We start from the raw sequence: 22,341 nt of genomic DNA, 5'->3' as shown, positions 1-22,341 counted from the left end.
TTAGCCCTTGCTAGAGCAATATCTCTTTGCACAGTGTTCACTTAGTAATTCAACAATTTTTGCATGCTTCAGTTACTTCCCTACCAGTGGCATTCATCAAAATTATACTTCCATAATAATTTTTCCTTTTACTTGCCACATACCAAAAGAACTCTTTGGGATTATCTTTGGTCTACATTGCTAATTTCTTCTCATACTCTGATTTTGCTTTTGTTCCCATATTTGTTCCCTGTGCTTTGTATTGGACATGTGCCTACTTATCAACCTTTCTCTTTCAGTTCTCTCCACATTTTTTTTGTTGTTGCTGCTCCTGCTTAATGGTGATAGTCATCCATAACTCTACCCACTTGATTTATCCTCCTGGCTCTAGCTATAGTCTTCTATGCTTTAATATCCCTCAACCACTCCTTTACCACCTCCCATGCACCATCAACATCCAACCCTTGCAGTTTCCCATGGCATGTCATTGCTCCAATCTCCTAGTGTGTCATATTTACTAGCTCTGTAATTCCACCCTCTTAACTGAAAATTCCACACATTTAGCTGCCTCCCATGTCAAGAATACACGATCACTCTTACCAATTGGCAGTATGTGGTAATATTGGTTACAGACTCCTCTGATGTAATTACCAGATCTAGAACTCTTAAATCCCCAAAGTATTCCACAGATGCTACTTTAAGTATTATTCCTCAGTAACTGCATAAATTCCATTTCCTTCATCCCATGTGTGCCCTTCCTCCTTCAGTCTATGTTCCCATAGTTGAAACCCCCCCCCATAATAATTACTCGAGCTTATTTGCCAATGCATACTATCCTCATTGTCCTTCGCATCCCCTGGTCTACAGCAGCATCCAACTGTATATTTTGTCCCGTTGGCCTATCTCACATCAAATGCACTATTTTCACTGACCTCCAGTTGAACTCCTATTCCCATTGGTTGCAGTTCATTGATTATCAATACCATTTCCCCCCATTCTTTTCTCTTTATCCTCCCTGAAAATACTGTATACTTCACATTGTATCACACTTACTACACCATTTTCTGTCAGCCATGTCTCACTAATACCAATAACCTTTGGCCAAGAAGACCTAACCAATGCCAAAATCTCATCCCCTTGTTCCGAATGCTCCTGGCATTCTTCGTCTATGATTTCTTGTGATATTAAGCATCGAGATTTTTCCAAAGAGATTTCCATGCCATCCTGTCCAAGGCTTGTTCTTTTGCTTCTTTCAAGTTAATTCCCTTCTTTTCTTTAATTTCCTTTTGCCAATCTTTCCTGGGCCTGCCTATGTTTCTTTTTCCTATTTTCTGGCTTTCATATACAGTTTTTGCTATTCTTCCTTCTTCCATTCGATTAAGATGTCCAAACCACCTCATTTGGGCTTGTGTTATGAGTTGGTTCAGAGGTGCAACTTGAAGGCTGTCTCTTATAGCTTGATTTCTTATTCGGTCTAGTCTTGTTTTTTGCGCCACTTTCCTAAGATATTTCATTTCAATTGTTTATAGTTTATTTGTATTTTCTGTTGTTAAATGCCAAGACTTGCAACTATATGTTAATGTTGGTACAAACACTGAATGGTATACTGCCATTTTGGTATTCTTCTGGATAACTTCTTTCTTATCTAGGAGTGGGCCTTTCATTGCATAGAATAGCTTTGTTCTCCCAGTTATCCTGTTGTTAATTTCTATGTCTAGTCTACCATTTTCTTGTATATATGATCCCAAGTATTTAAAGGAGTGAACTTGTTCCAGTTGATGGTTCTCTATTTTTATTGTTTTGATTGGTTTCTAGATATGATCATTGTTTTAGTTTTATTTATATTTATGGTCATATTCCTTTTCTTTGTTTCTTCACACTAAATGTTGATGTTGCACTGCAAATCTTCAGCTGTATTTGCTAGAATCACTACATCATCTGCAAAAGCCATGTGCAAAATCCTGGTTTCTTTCAGTTTCCTGTATCCTAGGTGGAACTTTTTTGTTTTTGTTTAGCATGCCTTTAAAATTTCATCCATTACTATAATGAAAAGAAGAGGGCTGAGAATACAGCCTTGCCTCACTCCTACATTTGTTTCAAATTCTTTTGATCTATTATTATAGGTTCTTACATAATTTCTATGACTTTGTACAGCCATAGTAATAGAACTACATGCATATTTAATAGATTTCGAAATCGAAATCTATTAAATATTGTAGTTCTTTTCCATATTCCAATGTTTTCTCTGATATTTGTCTAAGACTGAAGATAAGATCATGTGTGCTATTTTTTTTTGAAAGAAAGCCATATTGCATTTCATCCAGTGCATCCTCTATTTGGTTACTAAGCCTCTCTTCTAAAATACAATTTTCCTGGAACACTTTAAAGCGAAATCCCTCTATGGTTTTTCACATTTACGGTTATCTCCTTTCTTAAATATAAATTATTATTGCTACTTCTCAGTCTTTGGGAATAATTTTCTTTTTCCATACGACATTGAATAGATGTAAAAGAAATTTTATGGCTTTTGTTCCTAAATTCTTTACCATTTCTGGTGTTATTTGGTCATGGCCTGCTATTTGTCCAGTTTTATTTTATTTATTGCTGCTAACAGTTCATTTACATGAATTGCCTCACTTTGATCTTCTATTTTGCTCGCATCTCTTAGGGTTCTATTTTTTCTGTGTCCTGCATCTTCCAATAATTCTTGGAAGTACTGTTTCCACCTTTCCATGATGTCTTCGGAATTTGTAACTTTTCATCCTTATTTTTGATAAAACTTTATGGGGCATTCTTTCTCTGACCTCATTCTTCTTAAAACATTTTAGAAGAGTTTTTGGCTTCCTTCAAAATTTTGTTCTAAAGTCTTCCCAGCATTTTCTTTTCTCTTCTTTCACTAAGGTTTTAACTTTATTTCTTTGGTTGTATAGTTCTCTATCACCCTGCAGCTTTGATGTTATATCTCTCTTCCACAATTGCTTTTTCTTTTTAATTTTCTTTTAGTTCTTCAGTCCACAAGGGTGTTTTATGTTTCTTCTGTTTATTATTTAATGATACACCACAAATTTCTTTGCTTGTTTCTAGAAGTGTTTTGAACCTGTACCATAGGCTTTCTACATCTTGGTCTTCATATATATCTCTCTCTCTTTTTCTACTTCTTTCATCTTCTCTTCTATTTTACTTTTATACTCAATGGCTATTTCTTCTTTCTTTAGTTTGTAGTTCTTTATCTTAACATTTATTCCTTTGCTACTTTTTCTACATTTTTCAACTTTTATTTTATGGGTCATTTCCAATACTAATAAGTAGTGGTAATTGCCTATTTCAGGACCTGAAATAAAAAATGAAAAAGTCTATAGACTCTTGCAATTTTTGTATACTTCCAGTACAATCTGCTTATGATGGCATAGTCAATTATAGATTTTTCATTTCTACTGGGCTCTTCCCTGGTAAACTTATGGATTTCTTTATGCTTAAACATAGTATTCGCTATTACTAGATTATTTATTATTCTTTCTCCATTATTATTCCGGGTTATTTCTCTTTGTGATCCCAACACTTGTTTCATTTCCTTGTCTACTTGATTCTCTACATGGCCATTAAGGCCTCCTAGTAGTATAATATGCCCTTGAACTTCTTCAATTTTGTTTTTTGTAAGAGTTTGAAGAATGCATCTTTAATTTCTTTATTAGGCAAAGATATATTATTCTTTCTCCATTATTATTCCGGGTTATTTCTCCTTGTGATCTCAACACTTATTTCGTTTCCTCGTCTACTCTTATCATTTGGGCCATATGCAACAATTACAGTGAATACTTGGTTATCTGATTTAAAATCTATAGTGATTGTCAACAACTTTTCATTTATTAGTTGCCATTTAATAATATATTCTTTGAGATCTGGTTTAATTATGTATGCTACCCCATGTTTTCCCCATTCTCTTGGGTTTACCCCTGAATAGAAAAGTATGCATATATAGACATCCTTCATTTTTTGGCAACCTTGACCTTTCTTTTTTGTTTCTGTGACTGCTAGCAAATCCAGTCTCGATTTTTTAATTTATCTATTAATTCGTTTTCTTTTCCATGTAGACTTTTAATGTTCCATGTTCCGTATCTCATGTACTTTTTTCCTCGCTTTGTCTTTAACTATTTAGGCAGTTCAGCTCTCTGTTTCTTATAATGGGTGAAATTTTAAGGTGTGTAAAGATTAGCCTTCAGCATCTGAGTCTGGTGATGGTGGGGCTGCCACCTTTGAGGCCCCCAGACTGGCCCATGAAAGAAGTGCTATCCTGTTGGTCTGTGGGAGGTATTTTATTTCCCTCCTACCCTTCACAGTAAACTATGACGAGCTTCCCAGATCTGCCACCAGTGGAAGTGCCCAATGGAGGTTACAGGTGTCCCCAAATGGGACTCCTGGCATTAGTGTACATAAAGTTCAAAAGTCCCTTAGGCCCACCACTATCCTGAAGCTTTATATTAACTATCTCATTCTAGTTAGTTACAAGCAGTTCTACTAGGTTTTTTTGCACATGCTCACACTCAGTTGCTTCATTGGTATTATTACTGGCATTATTAACGGGGTTTTTTACTATGGGAACATAGATTGGAAGGAGGAGAGGACACACATGGGAGGAAGGAAATGGATTTTGTGCAGTTACTAGGGGATAATTACCTGAGACAGCATGTAATGGAATATACTAGGGGTTCGAGAGTGCTTGATCTAGTAACTGCATCTGAGAATTTGTCCATAACGAATATGACCACATTGCCACCAACTGGTGAGACTGATCATATGGCCTTGACCTGGGAGGTGGTGAAATCTGTGGAATTTTCAGTTAAGACAGGGTATATGTGGAATTACAGGGCTGGTAAGTATGACAAGCTTAGAAAATTGATTGGATCGGTACTATGGTATGTAAAACTGGAAGGGCTGGATGTTGATAGTGCACCTGAAATGTTAAAGGAGCATTTGAAGGAGGTAATGGCAGACTTCATACTTAGAGTCAGGAGAGTAAATCAATTGGGAGTTAAATGGTTAAATCACACCATTAGGCTGAAGCTGGAAAAAAAAAAAAAAAAAAAAAAAAATGAAACAACTGTGGAGAGAATTTAAGGAGAAAGGTGACCTGCAGGCACATGAACAGATAAGGAGCAGACCAGAAGGGTAACTAAAGTGGTAAGAAAAGCAAAAGCAGATTATGAAAGGAAGTTAGCAATGCAGGCTAAAGAGAATCCCAAACAGGTCTTTCGATATGCTGCAAGTAAAAGAAAAAATGTATATGGCAGAATAATTTTAAGAAATGCCAATGGTGGGAAGGTAACTGAATCAGTCAAAATAGTAGAATTACTAAGTTAACACTCTTGCAAGAATTGCAAGAGTATATCATCCACCTGAATGAGAAAACCAAAGGCTTATATGGGAATTGAGGCAAATGAAATGGAGGTGCAGCATATTACAGAACCTTATGTGAATACAGCTGTGGGATTGAATGGTATATAGTCCAACCACATAAGGGAGAGCTCTCGTTGGCAGACTGCCAAGAAGAGAGTCAATTCATGTTGAAGGGGAGAAAGAAATAAGGCGATGAATGAATTGTTCAACAACACACGAAATCACATGCATTATAGATAAAATTTTCCAACTGTTATACAAGCAAAATCGTTACCACTTTACAAACTACAATGATCATAAAAGAGAAGTTAATTTTCTGATGTGTAATAATAAACAACTCATCTCACAATATGGATTGATTACCCTATTTTCGTAATAGATTCTCCTGTTGACATGCACAGAAGTGTCGAATGGTCTCGTATCTGTGGGCGTACTATACCAGCTTGAGTTTTATAAGAAGCGGCAAGGGAATTGTCAGTGCCCTTGACCATATTGTGTAATCTAAGTCTCAGTTCTGGGTTAGTTTGGGGGGGGGGGGGGGGGACAGTTCCACAGCATAAAGGAGGCTCCAAGACTGATGTAGCAAATTACCGATCGATCGGCATATCAGGAGTAGTTGTTAAAGTATTGGAAAAGTTGGTCAAGAGCAAAATACAGGAATGGATATAGATGGAAATGGAACAATGTATTGGGGTGGGGGGAACATGCTTTTGACAACTGAGTTGGATTTAGGGGTTTACAGCGATAATGCTGGACTTTGCAAAGGCGCTAATCAGTAAACTGCAGCACATGGGGATGGATATAGGGTTGGTAAGATGGATAGAAGCATGGTTGATGGAGAGATATCAGAGAATAGTTTATTCAGGAGTAGAGTCCATAAGAAGGCCTGTGATAGCATGTCGCAGGTTTCTATTTTTGAACTACTACTGTCTAATTTTTTCATTAGCAATATAGGAAAGGATCTGAGAGAGACTTTTCAGTTATTTTCTGATGATGCAAAATTAGGTAGAGCAATAGTTAATACAGATGAATTCAAAATTTTGCAGTATGATTTGGACAGATTGGCAGACTGGGCAAAGGAGAAAAATATCAGGTGAAAAGATTGTCAGCTGTATACCACACTGGTGGAACTGTACTCCACAAAACTGACGAAGTCAGACACTTGGTAGTGTTAGTGGATGGGGAGTTAAAGTTTAGGGGACACATAGCAAAAGTGGCTAAAGTAGCTCATCAGATCACTTGGGTAAGTGATCTGTACTTCAGAATACTTTGACGAATAGAGACAAGCAGGTTATTGTTCCTCTTTATTGAGCTTCAATAAGACCCCATCTTGACTACCGCACACAGATCTGGATTCCAGGGTTTCTTGGTGATGATGAGGTGGTCAAGAGGATCCAGAGGTGAGTGACGAAGATGGTAGCAAGTCTATGGAATGAACCTTATGAAAACAGGTTGAAGATTTGCAGTTTACAGAATCTAGCTGATAGGTGGAAAAGGGGTGATATTGATTGAGACATACAAATTACTGAGGGGTTTTTACAAGATTAATTCACAGGATATTTTTCAGAATAGGTGTGGTGGTGGGAGAACTAAGGGGCTATCCATGAAAACTGAGTAAGAGTGTAATTAGCAAGGGTGTTAGAACTAGGTTTATTGCTTGGGAAGTAGTGAAGGTGAATGGGTGAAATAGGTTGCCATACTCTGTTTTGGGTGCCATGACTGTGAATGAGTTCAAAGTAAAGTATGCTAGATACTGCGCAAATGTTGGATAGTTCTTGACATGATGTTTAGATCCTTAGTCTCATCGAGGGATGAATTTAAGAACTCCTTGGAGTTGCCTGTAATAACAATGATGATGATTATTATTATTATGGACTACTCCATGGAGTCTTTAGACTCATGAGGGAGGCCTTAAACATCATTTAAGGAGAAGGGTGACCTGCAGACACATGAACAGTACAAGGAACAGACAAGAAGGGTAACTAGTGTGGTAAGAATGGCTAAACCAGATTATGAAACGAAGTTAGCAATGCAGGCTAAAGAGAATCCCAAACAGTTCTTTTGAAATGCTACAAGTAAAAGAAAAAATGTATATGGCAGAATGATTTTAAGGAAAGCCAATGGTGGGAAAGTAACTGAATCAGTCGAAATAGTAGAATTACTAAGTTAACACTTTGCAACATTCTTGCAGTATCTATCATAGTCAGCTTTGAACTCGTTCACAGTCATGCCACCCACAGACTGTCAATCTATTCTATTCATTCACCACTCTCCAAGTAAAATATCTCAATCATATCACCCCTTTTCCTCCTGTCAACCAATTTCTATAAGCTACAAATCCTTGACCTGTTCTTGTAAGGTTCAATCCATGGACCTGATACCATCTGTCACTTGCCTCTGGATCCTCTCCACTTTCTTCTCATCACTAAGAAACTCAGGTGGCCAGATATGTGCACACAGTAGTCAAAATGTGATCATACCAAGGCTCAATAAAGATGTATAATAATCTGCTTGTTTCTGCTCATCAGAGTATTCTTCAGTAATAACTGTGTAATCTAATCCAATGAGCTGCTTTAGACACTATTGCAATGTACACTCTAAACTTTAACTCCCTATTCACTAATGCCCCCAAATCTTTGGTTTCATCAATTTCCTGGAGTACAGTTCCATCAATGTGGTATACAGTTAGTAATCTTTTCACATCAAAATACATAACCTTACACTTTGCCACATTAAACTGACATCCAATCTCCTTTGCATATACTGCCAGTCTACCCAAGTCATCCTGCAAAATATTAACATCATCTGTATTAACTATTGATCTACCCAGTTTTGCATCATCAGCAAACAACTGAATAGTTTCTCTCAGATCCTTTCCTATATTGTTAATGAACAAATTAAATAGTAGTGGCCCAAGAACAGAGCCCTGTAGTACACCACTAGTCACAGGCCTTCTACTGGACTCTACTTCTGAATAAACTACTCTCTGAGTAGTTTATTCTGAAGTTTTTTCTCCATCAACCAAGCTCTTATCCACTTCACCAACTTTATATCCATTTTCATGTGCTGCAATTCACCGATTAGAATTCCATATGGTATCCTGTCAAAAGTTTTTGCAAAATCCAGTAGTATTACTGAAAAACTCCATTATCTTTATACAACTCAGCTATCACTATATTATAAAACATGAGCAAATTACTGAGGTACAACCCACCCTTCACAAAACCATATTGTCCCCCATATAGTATCTGATTTTTGTCTATCCATTCCTGTATTTTGATCTTGAGAAACTTATCCAGTACCTTGACTATGACTCAAAAAAACCTTCGAAGGCATGAACCCATGCCTTCAAAGAGACTGGTACTTTAAACCAGTGCCTTAGACCACTCAGCCACACTACTGACAACAGAAAGTGTCATGCCAGCACCACCTGGGATTTCAAGGGTGACACTCCCAAGTACTAACTGGGCTCAGGTTTGCTAACTTCAGTGATCAGACAAGAACTGGTGCTTTCAAACCAATCTGGCTGCTGATGATATCTGTGGTGTCACTCAATAGCCTCTCCTCTAATAGCTTTAGTTTCCCTGATTTTGCACCTCTAATCTCACTTCACTGAACAACAAATCCATTGGAGTACGAACCATCCACTTTGTGTAAGTCCTTTCATCCATCAAACTCACTCCACACACACACTCCATGTTATTCCTCCTGCATGATATGCACCAACTCATTTGTTATCATGGCAACAGTCAAACTATCTTAAGCCTCACTCTTTGCTTTTGCTACTTACAGTAACTCTTTCATTTCCTCCTGCATAGCATACTTCTCTTCTTTCAAATCTTCATTCCCGCTAAAACAATCAACTCCTTCACTTTGATTTTCTGCATTCTAATAGCCTAACGTCATTAATCTTTGTACCCAGGAAACATGATTTCTTAACTCTCTCATCAAGCACACCTCTTATAATGGAATTGCCATACAAGATTCTCCCCTTACTTGTCCTTTCTCACTTAGCCAAGCTTCCTCTCTCTCCCTCTTTTTTTGCACCTTTCTTTCTGTTCTCTGCTGATCCATTCGCCAGACATTTCTGAATTTGCTCTAGCTCACACTTCATCTTATGTAGTGCTCCGTGCAAGCACACCATCTTTCATACTGATGGAAGTTTTTTCGCTTGGCTATGCTACCAATTATATATTTGGTTTAATCCTTTATCCAAGTGTAAGCAAACAAAGTTTGCGCCTGGAGTATTTTCAGGACTGGGACAACTCGTGGTAAAAGTGGAATAAGTTCTGATCACTTGCCTTAGTATCTCCCATAATGCAAAGCACATCTCCTTGCAGACATGTATAATGCTACGCATTAAGGGAAGGGCCACTATCCAGACCGGTTTCGACCTTTATTGAGGTCTCATCAGTGGGAGCCAGACCCAGAGGTGGCGATACTAAGGTGGACGTAATGGAGAGGTCATATCACCATATACCAGCCAAAAGGTGTCAACACCTTATTATTAAAATTCTCTGGATTAGAGATAATTGATGGAAGTTTTTTTTCCACTTGGCTATGCTACCCAAGGATTTAGGATAAAGGATTAAACCAAATATATAATTAGTAGCATAGCCAAGTGAAAAAACTTCCATAAACTATCTCTAATCCAAAGAATTTTAATAATAAGATGTTGATACCTTTTGGCAATATATGGTGATATGACTTCTGCATTACTTCCACTTTAGTATCACCACTCTGGGTCTGGCTCCCACTGATGAGACCTCAATAAAGGTCGAAACTGGTCTGGGTAGTGGCCCTTCCCTTAATGCATAGCATTATACATGTCCACAAGGAGACATGCTTTGCATTATGGGAGATACTAAGGCAAGTGATCAGAACTTATTCCATCTTTCATACTCTATTCTGATTGTCACTTTTATTCTCTCTCAATCTTGTCACTTTTTCCTCTGTGTCAATCTTGTCACTTTTATCCTGTCAGTCTCTCTCTCTCTCTCTCAATCATCTCCTTTTTCTATGTCAATCTCTCTCAATCTTGACATTTTGACCTCTCTCTCTCTCTCTCTCAGTCATCTCCTTTTTCTATGTCAATCTCTCTCAATCTTGACCTCTCTCTCTCTCTCTCTCTCTCTCAATCTTGTCACTTAAACCTCCACCCTCTCTCTCTCTTGTCATTTTGACCTTTCTCTCTCTCTCTCTCTTGTCCCATTTACCCTCCCTCCATCTCTCTCTCTCTCTCTCTCAATCTTGTCCCATTTACCCTCCTTCCATCTCTCTCTCTCTCAATTTTGTCCCATTTACCCTCCCTCCATCTCTCTCTCTAAATCTTGTCCCATTTACCCTCCTTCCATCTCTCTCTCTCTCAATTTTGTCCCATTTACCCTCCTTCCATCTCTCTCTCTCAATCTTTGTCAATTTTACCTTCACTCTCTCTCTCTCTCTCTCAATCTTGTGCTATTTACCCTCCTTCCATCTCTCTCTCTCAATCTTGTCCCATTTACCCTCCTTCCATCTCTCTCTCAATCTTTGTCAATTTTACCTTCTCTCTATCTTTATCAATCTTGTCCCATTTATCCTCCCTCTCTCTCTATCTCTCAATCTTGTCAATTTTACTCTCTATCGTGTCACTTTTGCTGCTCTCTCTCTCTCTCTCTCTCAATCTTGCTACTTTACCCTTGCTCTCTCTCTTTCTCTCAATCCTAACTATTGCTACACTATCACATATATTTTCATACATAAATCTGTTACAACTACCCCTTCAATCTCTTGACCAAACCACACTTGACATTCATTTTCATAACATTTTCAGCACACTCTCACACCGCTTGTTTTCGAACCAAAGTTTATCCACCTTTAGTAACAAGCACATTTCACAGACACTGCACTGCACATAGCCCCTCAGGTTGAATCCTTGAACAATGATGATTTCGATGCTATTGTTCTATTTTGTATTGGTGTCAAGTGCCACACTATGTATCTTATATTTATGGACAAAATTAACTTACTCTAATTAACACCACAATATAATATAATACAATTTCTAACTAATAGTAGCTTTCGTGAGCACCTTAAACACGGCAGCTGCTACTAGACACTGCCTGAGAGTTAAGCAAGGATTTCCATTAAGTATTGAATAGTTTTTTGTCACTTTCCTACTGCTTACTTCATTTCAGAATGACTGTGGCAACACAAGGTTCTTCATGAAGATTCTTCAGTTTCATGAAGATTCTTCATGAAACTGAAGAATCCTTAACCTGAACACAAACAAGGCATCTGGTAATGGGTATCACACCTATTGTCTTAAAAAAAATTGTGCTCCAGAACTAACTCCTATCCTGTATTGTCTCTTCAAGCTATCCTATTCAAGTGGCATCTACCTGACAACATGGAAACAGGTCCACATCCAGTCCATCCCAAAGAATGGTGATAAAAGTAAACCAACGAACTACTATCCAAATTGCTCTCACTTCTGTTCTCTCAAAAATTATGGAGGTCAACAACAACCATCTCTTGAACCATCTAGAGATATACCAACTATGGACTCGAGTCATTGCGAAATTTGGAGAAACTCACATAGCTGTCCTCGACATTTCAAAGGCATGTGATCAGGTTTGGCACAGGGGTTTTATCAATCTAATTGCTCTCCTCTGTACTGAGTCAAGCATTTTGAGGGAGCTTTTAGGAGCCCCACTCCAAATGTGAGAGTAGTATTCGATAGCTGGACGGATTTGAGATTTGTATAATGTTAACAGCTGTTTAGAGGTGAAGGAACGTCTTGAGCGAAAGAGAAAACCTAGTTTTTTGGAAGCTGAGGATGCAATGATTGTGATGTGTTTATGCCAGGAGAGGCTTGGTGTTAGGGTAATTCCAAGAAGACAGATCTCATCTTGTCTGGGAATTTGAGTGTTATTAAAAACAATGTTGGAGGAAAATGGTTCTTTTTTGTGAGAAATAAGACAGAATTGGGTTTTACTAGCTTGAAGTTGACGAGGTTATCTGAGTGTGCCACTTCAGTCCTATCTAAAATGATGGAGAAAACCATCAACTCTCAACTCCACCTTGAAGGTGCCCAACTATTAAGCAACCACCAGTACAGATTCCGTCGAAGCCGATCAACAGGAGATCTACTCTCATACATCACCCATCGCTGGACAAATGCCATGGAGAAATTCGCCGAATCTCAAGTAGTTGCACTTGATATCTCTAAAGCCTTTGACTGGGTCTGGCACACAGGCTTACTAAGCAAACTCCCATCATTTAGACTGTCTCAGGACTTCTGCAGATGGATTGCAAGCTTCCTGTCTGGACAAACACTATGTGTGATGGTAGATGGCACCCTATCCTCTCACCATCCAACTAATGCTGGGGTCCCACAAGGTTCAGTTCTCTCACCGACCCTCTTCCTTCTATATATCAATGACCTACTTCAGTTGACCTCTAACCCAATACACATTTTTGCAGATGATAGCGCATTACACCCCCTCCCTCTCATTTGACAAACCCTACTCTACACAACTCACAGAACATCAACCACCACTGCCCTTAATTCTGACCTCCAAGCCATCCTCCAATGGGGTTGATGTTCTGTGGGTTGAAGTGAGTTGTGTAGAGTAGGGTTTGTCAAATGAGAGGGAGAGGTGTTATATAACTATCAACACTTTTTTTTTTAATTTTCTTAAAAAAAAAAAATCCCTAGAGTGAACTTTTTACTATTACAAACTTTTTTTTATCTCTATTAGTTCACTGCAGTGAGAGTTGTAGTATATTTTTTTTTTGAGTTGGAAATTATACTCTTGTTTTTATTCTTATTTTACCAATGCATAAACAAAAGTTTGCAGGTGAAATATCTTCATGACTAAAAAATAAGCTGAAAACAAGAATATAATTTTTTTTTGTGGACATTATGAATTACTACATGTTTGTTTAAAATGATTCCTTTCTTTTTTCTCCACTCCTTTTCCAAAAGTACACCTTTGGATGAGGAAGATATATAGATAAAGCAGATGTTTGCAGATACACTTAAGTTAAATCAGATGAACATTACTAGCTTTTTCAGCGTTATGAGTGGGAGCTTAGAAACCAAACTGGCATGGAACCTGAATTTACAAGTTTGGTCAGATGGATTTTCAGTCTTCCACTGAAACTATAGAAAAGGAGCTGTAAGATGCTTTAATGTAATAAATCATGATAAAATGCTGCTAATTTTAAAAATGGTAAAATCTTCAAGAAAACTACTTTTAATACAAACTTACCCATGTATACATTTTGTTGCTGCCAGTAATCAGAATTTTGTGTGGCACTAACTACTGCATTTGTTTGTGTATCAACATTTATTACGGTATTACGTACATCTCTTTCTTTCACGTGATGAAACAAAGGCACACCATGTACTTCCTCTCCCTTAGTCTCAGTTGCCTTTTTTGAATCTTCAGTCACTTTATTATTAAATTCAAATTCATCATGTTTACTGATACCACTGAAATGTAATTTGTTAAATTGTATATTATTAACTTCAGCATTCTGTACTGAATCTACAAAATACAAGTTCTTTTGGCTTTCATCTTTGGAATACTGTGGTCCTAAAAGAAATGATGACTGATCCTTACTAGTGGCTGAGGAACTGCCTTCCTCACTTATGGCAGATCCTTCTGATGAAAAATTATCTACTGGATGAGTAGATAGCATGTCTGATTGATTACATTCAGATGGCAAACTTTTCAGAGGCTAAGATATAAAGAGAAAAGAATTTACAAATTATATAACAAATGTCACATGTCAATTTAAATGAGTAAACTTATAAAAATAAAACTGAATAAGTTGAAGAACATACAAAAGTTATACAAGAAATGTAGGAAACTTGAAAGTTTAGGAATGTGTTTTAAATTTTAATGTTCTTTTTTCAAAAACTTTAAAACAGAAAAGATGAAAAATAACTAATTTCTTAATTTAAAATCCATGATGCACTTATGCCATTATAGTCAAAAATATTGACACAAGTTCAATATTTTTGACTATAATTCCCAACTCTTCCTCTTCGACTTCCCTAAATTGTTAAAAATTAGTGTGAAATAAAGTAAGTTGTTCAGTAATGCTTTCCCCTATTCATCTATGAGTGAAATGAATTTTTATGTAATAACTAACTTAATCCTATGACAACAGCAGAAATAACTACAATGGAAAAAATCATATATTTTTAGCAAGTTACCAGCATAGAAAAAGAAAAATATTAAACTGAAGAATTAGTAATCAGGTGTAGTGCTAAAAATGTTTATTTAATAATTTTATATGCTAATCTGGTTACCTAAGTGGAATAGCACCTCTCTCTCTCTCTCTCTCTCCCCAACCTATTTTGGTTCAAATTCAGCTATGCGATGTTTGTGAAAATCTTTAGGCATTAGACAATTTTCATCCTTGAATGTGGAATCACTATCCCATACATGAATAAAAGGTTGTAAACCTATTATATATTTCAACACTGCATGGGTGGACTAAGGGCTAGATAATCTGATTTCCCAAACGAAGATAATAAACAGGGTAGTGATGGTTTCAAACCAGCCAATGAAATCCATCTTCCAACTAATGACATTCACAAATAGCCATGCAACAGCAGGATTCAAAACTAAAATCTCTTGCAGCCTCCAGAATATTTTTGCCACTTTCCTGATATTTATTTTTCTATGTTCTTACCACAGTCTTCCCATTACTTTTGTTTAGCTAGTTTTACACATCATCATCATCAAATTCCTGCCATGTACCCTCAAGGGGTGTACAGGATATGACAGTACTACATGAAAAAATTACATCATTACTAACTTCCTATCTACAATTTTCCTCCAAATCAGTCTGTTACTTGTCAAGACTCCAACATTATCAGATCTTATATTTCTATCGTCTAAGGCACTTTGTACCGTATCAATCCACCTATATCTTGGTCTTCCTCTGGGTCGTTTTCCTGCCAACCTGGCAGAGAACACTTGTTTTGCTAATCTTTCCTCTCCCATTCTATTTAAGTGACCATACCATCTGAGATTAGCTCTGCTAACGCATTCCTGGATGCTGACAATGTCAAGTTCTTTCCTAATATCCTCATTTTTAATATGATATTGCCATTGATGCCATCTGTTCACGCCTCTAATCTTTCTCAGGACTCTCATATCTGCGGTCTCTAGTCTTTGGTCAAGTGTTTTACTTCTGACCCAGCTCTCAGATCCATAAGTTAAAATTGGTTTGAACACAGTCTTGTATACAGCTAATTTAGTGTTCCGACTAATTTCTTTCTTATTCCATATGAATTTATTCAATTGACTTCCCACGATACCAGCTTTGCTGATTCTGTTGTCTATTTCTATATTTAGTTTACCATCTTCAGTAAAAATTGTGCCTAAGTAGCTGAAATGTTTTACTTGTTCCACAGGTTTTCCATTCACAACACAGTTGACATTTTCAATGATTCTGCCTATTTTCATTGTCTTTGTCTTTTTATTGCTGACCTTCATACCATATCTATTACAACAGCTATTCAATTTAGTCAGAGAATCTTGCAGACTTGTAGCGGATTTATTTAGAAGTATAACATCATCCGCATAAAGCAAAGAGCTGACATTAACATCTCCAATTTTGATATCAGGTTTAATACCACATTCCTTCATAATGTGATCCATATAGATAATGAATAACAGAGGGGACAACGTACATCCTTGTCTCACACCAGATTCAACATTAAACCATCTTCCTGTACTTCCTTCAATTCTAACTGCAGACTCACAACTCAAATAAAGACTAAGTATTGCTTGATATAATGCCCCATTGACACCATATAACTGCAGCGTATTGAATAGCTTCTCTCTTGGCACCTTGTCATATGCCTTTTCCAAATCGACAAAACTTAAATACAGATCTTTGTTATATTCCCATGCTTTCTCGACTATTTGTCGTAAAGTGAAGATCTGATCCAGACAGCCTCTATTTGGCCTGAATCCAGCTTGTTCTTCACCAAGCTTTTCTTCCACAATTCTTCTCAACCGTTTCTCAAGTATACTTGCATAGATCTTGCCAGGAACACTCAGTAGGGAAATACCTCTGTAATTCTCACATTCAGTTTTATTTCCCTTTTTATATATGGGTACTATGAGAGCTCTACTCCAATCATCGGGAATTCGTCCCTCTGTCCAGGCTTTCTGAACTATGCAGTGCAGCCACTGTAAGACTCTTATATCACCATACTTCAGCATTTCTGGTCGAATATCATCTACTCCTGCTGCCTTTCCACATTTCAAGCCTTTGATAGCTTTTTCTACTTCAAGTATGGATATGTATTCCTGACTGCATGCCTGTTCAGTGTTTTTTATCACTGTGCTGTCATCACTGCTTGTTTCATTTAGCAGTTTTTCAAAGTAATTACTCCATACTTCAAGGATATCTTTTTCTCCTGTTTTCATTTCACCTTTATCATCTCTAATTCCTTTTACAGCACTCTTTCCTCCATTCCTAAGCTTCTTCAACAACCTCCAGAATATTTTGCCACCTTCTTGATATTTATTTTCTATATTCTTGCCAAAGTCCTCCCATGACTTTTGTTTAGCTAGTTTTACACACTGTTTAGCTTTCTTACATTTGTCTCTGTATTCTGTAAGAGTAAAATCTGACTTATTTGCCAGGAACTTTTGATATGCTTTCTTCTTTTCCTTCACTGCCTCTTTAACTTCCTGTGTCCACCAGGGAGTTCTGATTTTTTTATCTTCGCACACAACCTCACCACATGCCTCTCTTGCAGAATCAATCAATGTTTCCTTTAGAGTTTGCCACTGAATCTCCAAGGTTTGATTCCTGTTCTCAAACTCTTTCATTTTCTTTTCAATAATATTTCTGTATTTTAGTCTACAGTTTACATCTGAGAGCTGCTCAACTTTTATTCGCTTTAAAACTTTCTTACATGTTATTCTTTTCAATATGAAATTCAATTTTATCCTGCTCAAGACTAAATAGTGATCACTTCCAATTTCAAATCCTCTGTACACTCTGGTGTCCTGCACCAGGGAGAAAACATCACTATCAACAATAACATAGTCAATGAGACTTTTCTTATTCCTAGCCTCTTCTCTCCATGTGAATTTGTGCACATTTTTATGTTGGAACATGGTGTTAGTAATAACCAGTCCATGTCCTGAGCAGAAATCCAACAGATATTTGCCATTATTATTAGCTTTGCTCTTTTCTCCAAATTTTCCCAAAATATTTTTGTATGTCTCACAATCATTTCCTACTCTACTATTTAGATCCCCAACAAGGACCAACTTTTCCTTTTTCATTGTGTCAGTTGATTTTTCTAAAGCCTCAAAAAATTCCTCCACTTCTACTTTAGTAGAACCTTCTGTGGGACCATAGGCACAAATAAGTCTCATTGTCCAGTTCCCCATTCTCATATTTGCCCACATTACTCTACTTGAGACTGACTGCCATTCAAGAAGATTAGCCTCGTATTTTGTGTTGAATACTATGGCTACTCCTTACACAGTGCTTCACTTTCATACATTTTTCTCTGTATTCTCTATGAACACAATTTTATGAGCACTTACTTGCCAGAAACTTTTAACATGCTTTGTTCTTTTCCTTGATTGCCTCTCTAACTTCCTGATTCTAGCATAGAGTTCTGATTTTTCCATCCTTACAGACAACCTCACCACATGTCTCTCTGGCTGAATCAATTGATGCATTCTTCAGAGTTTGCGACTGAAACTCTAATGTTTGGTTCTTGTTTTCAAACATTTTAATTTTCTCTTCAATGATGTTTGTGTATCTGAGTCTATAGTTCACCACTGACTGTTCTGTGAAAAAATTAGCAAGAAGTTCAGAAAATGCTAAATTACCTTGAAAGAGAAAACAGGAAAAAAAAGTTTATAGATTACCATAACAAAATCAAAATTAATAACAAGTTCATATCAGGTTGAACTAAAATTAGCAATTGATCCTAATGAAATTGTGGATTACTATATTTATCTCGGACAATTAGTTTGAAGGGGAAGCAAAGGAAATAAATAGAAGAATCACAGTAGGATGAGCATTTTGGCTACATAAATAATTATCTGTCCTAATTTACCTATATGTTTAAAAAAGAAAACTATTTCACAGTATATTATTCCAGTGTTTACCAATGGAAGTGGGACTGGGCAACAACTAAAAAACATGAAAAGAGTTGCATGTAGCCCAAACAGCTTTGAAGAGAATAATGCTCCACATAAAAAAGGGATAGAATTAAAAATAACAGATAAGAGTAGAGGATATTGTTGTGAAGTATTACAAAGCATGGAAATGGAGATGGGCTAGCCATATATAGCAGCTTGACAGATGGAAGAGAGACAAAATAAGCACTGAGTGGATACCAAGAGAAGAAATGAGAAGGAAATATTGCCAAAGAACAAGTTGGAGATATTATCAGTTTGACATAAGATGGTGGACATTAGCTAAGCATAAAAACTACTGAAAATTTATGGGACCTGAATCCAGTAGTTGATGGAAAGATGCTGAAGAAGAAAAGTACAGTGGAAAAGATACATGTGCTGTAAACTGTTTTAAAAAATGAAATGGAATTCAATACTATTCTTCTTCTTCTCTCTTCCATCATCTATGTGGATGATGATGAGGCCGAACGAATTCTTTCCTCTTCTGTCTGTCCCTGGTGTCAAATGTTGTGATTTGGTTTTCAGGTCCTCTTTATTTTGTCTATCCATCTAATTCTGGGCCATCCTTTGAATCTTTTACCTTCCATCATTGTATCCAGGACTTTAGTTGGTAATCTTTCTGTTCCCATTCTAGTCATATGGCCAAACCATCACAGTTTTCTTTCTTGGATTTGGTCTATTATTGTTATTTCTTGTTTTAGTCGTTTCCTTGTGTCTTCGTTTCTTAGTCTACCCAGCAGAGATACTCCAAACAATCTTCTTAGCCAACCCATTTCAGTAGTTAATATTTTCTCTTCGGCTTTATTGAAATTCCAGCATTCACTTCCATAGAGAAGTATTGTGAGGGTCATTGTATCATAGATTCTTACTTTTGTTACTTGTTTGATGTCTCTATTTTGATGATTTCCATATTTTATTTAGTCATCCATAAGTTTGGGATGCTTGACTGCATCCATGACTATTTATATCTTTTGTAATTTCACCATTGTACTTAATTATTCCTCTGAGGTGGGTGAAGTTTTCTACTTGCTCTAGATTCTTACTATGAATTTCAATTTTCAGGTTGGTGTTTCTTTTTCCTATTTGCATAATTTTTGTTTTGTCTATATTTAGGTTTAATCCAAATTGTATACATTCTTCCTTTATCAGAAATTCATTGTATATCTTCTTCTGTGCTTGCAAGTAATGAAATGTTGTCTGCAAATTTTAAATAGGCTATATTTTTCCCATATATTTTGATTCTGGAGTCTTCTTTGTTTAAGGCCTTACTGGCCTTAAACACGTACAGATTCTTTATTATTGTTATAGTTTTGTTGGGAATTCCAAATTCTTTCATAGTTTCCCATAGTTCTCTTCTACGGATTAAATCAAAGGCCTGACAAAAGTCTATGAAATTTATATAGCAACTTCGGTTGTACTCTAGTGTCTTTTCTATTAGCTGTCTTAAGGTGAATAATTGATCAATTCTGCCTCTTCCTGGTCTGAAACCTGCTTGTTCTTCTCCTAATGCTAGTTCTATATATACATATATAGCTTATATTTGTTTTTGGAGTACTTTTGTAAAAACCTTACTTGGAATACTGAGGAGGCTGTTGCCTCTGTAATTATTGTATTCTGTTTTATCTCCTTTTTTGTACATAGGAGTTATGACTGATTAGGTCCAATCAGTAGGTATTGCTTCATTTTTGTAAATCCTTTCAAATAATGTTTTTAATGGTTCCAAAGGTTGTTCCTTTCTGCTTTTAAGAATTCAGCACTTGGTATTGATAAATACCAGGTGCTTTCTTAGTTTTAAGTTTTTCTATGCTGTGTGCTATTATTTCTTTGGTAAAGATATTTGTTTCTTTAGTAATTCAATACTATGATACTATTTTATCCATTATTTCACATGAGACTACATAAACAGATTATCTGTTCTATCCTTTCCTTCATGCTTACACGGTGATCAGAATATATCATGAAAATTATGGAAACAACTACTGCATTACAGGAAAAATTTAGTTTAATATAAAGCATAATAAACACTCGATGTCTTGACCTTCACATTAAGGCCATCATCTACAGTATACACATATATACAAAGAAACAAGCTGCACTACAATCTACATGGTATGCTAAAGTTACTGATCAATTGTTAAAACTATTCACCTGTGAATAGTTTTAATTTATTGTTGTAATTTGACTTTTTGTAATTTATATGTATACTTATAAGAGTAATTGTGTGAACATGTTGCTCTCCTGCTTAATTTAATTTTGTAACCTAATTGATAATAATAACAACAGGACTCTAGCTTTGATGTTGTAAGGACTTTTTTTTTTTTTCCCCACCAGAGGTTAGGCGAATGGTTTTAACAGTCGTAATCATACATCTGCAAAAGCTATGTCAGAAAATGGAACATTCAGCAGATTAACAACACTGTTTCCCCATTATAAATATGGGCAAAAAATGTTATAAATTATTTTTACAAAATTATATATTAAAACTCGTCTATATCAGTGTCCTAAACATGTCAGTTCACAATTCACACAAAACAGATGAAACTCAGAAAACAGCAACTCATGACAAATTACAACATTCAATGGATTGGTTGACACAATAACCAATCACAGCCACTGATTTCTGGATGTTGCTGTCTCGGCACACACACACACATCTTGCCTCGTTATGGGTGGTTTAAAACTGCTGGAACAGTAAGAATTTGACCTGATGCACCATCTGTATATCTGTTCAAAGGGCTCAAAGGTGTCCATATTTGTGACCACACACACACACACACCTGGGCTATTTAACACAAAGGTGATGCAATGTTTACGTGTTGAAACGTGTCCTCTTCATTAAACATTGGTATATTGTGTTTAATTTTAGGAATCACACAAAGCCAGGAAACAATTAGGGGAGTCTTTAACTGGAATAAATGTAAAAATATAATATCAGTGATATTGCTATTCCCTGGATGAGACTGCACACCCTGAATATACACCCCCGATATATATATATATATATATATATTACGTTTTCCTGCCATTTACGTCATTTTCTGTTGGTCCTGTCTTAAGACCTATTCTCACGATGTATTGTTTTCCCGCCATTAACAACTTGACGTGGACATTATTTCCCGTGATTTGCGTTTTTTTTCTCGGTGGCAATACCGATTTTTGAATCAGTTTCAATGGAAATCTGCGCATTTCTGTTCTCAGGTGGCGTTGCTTTCAGCTGTAGTTTCGTTTCCGCCATCACAGTGACTTGCGCGCATGCAGCAGTACTGTAACGTGATTTTTCAATCACAGTACGAATTGCTATTGCAGAATTTCTGCAACGTAATTTAGTGTGTGAAAGTTGCTTTGCGGTGGTGGAGTATCCATGTTAGTAACATGGAGAAAAAAGACAGAAAATGTAATTCGGCAGAAGAAAGGATGGCAATTCTGCGACGTGTAAATTGGCATGTTGGAACACGTGTCCATTTAGCATAAGATCTTGGACTCTCCGTGTCCACTTTGAACACGATAGTAAAAAACAGGTCAAGCACTGAACTCAATGCAAAGTAATCTGGCGCTAAGTCAAAAAAAAAAAAAAAAAAAAAAAAAAAAAAAACAATCAGCAATTAAAGATTTTTTTAAATAGATAAATGTAAGTATATTGTAAATTCATTTATTTTCAGTTATTAAATTTTTAATCTAGTATGTAGGCTCACATACTAGCAGTAAGTCATCTTTTAGCCTTTTTTTAATGTTTTTTTACATTTCCTGCTATTTGCACTTTTTTCCATCAGGCCCCTGAAAAGTGTAA

The 22,341-nt window shown here is 36.4% G+C and overlaps 1 protein-coding gene across 4 annotated transcripts in view; it reads right to left on the bottom strand.

Moving 5' to 3' along the window:
• Positions 1–22,341, bottom strand: part of asl (chromosome segregation ATPase asterless) — a 385,090-nt gene that overhangs the window by 292,002 nt on the left and 70,747 nt on the right. For all 4 annotated transcript variants that reach the window (XM_090412113.1, XM_090412114.1, XM_090412117.1 and 1 more), the window contains one exon: positions 13,629–14,100. In XM_090412113.1, the coding sequence (XP_090268239.1) occupies positions 13,629–14,100 (472 nt within the window). The remainder of the gene's footprint in view (positions 1–13,628; positions 14,101–22,341) is intronic.

This window comes from Typopeltis vanoorti, chromosome 22, assembly GCF_054136105.1.
Source record: "Typopeltis vanoorti isolate ZY-2024b chromosome 22, IOZ_Tvanoo_1.0, whole genome shotgun sequence".
In the NCBI taxonomy this organism is placed as follows: Eukaryota; Metazoa; Arthropoda; class Arachnida; order Uropygi; family Thelyphonidae; genus Typopeltis; species Typopeltis vanoorti.
Note: the sequence above shows the minus strand (reverse complement) of the source record. Positions and strands in the feature narration are given on the sequence as shown.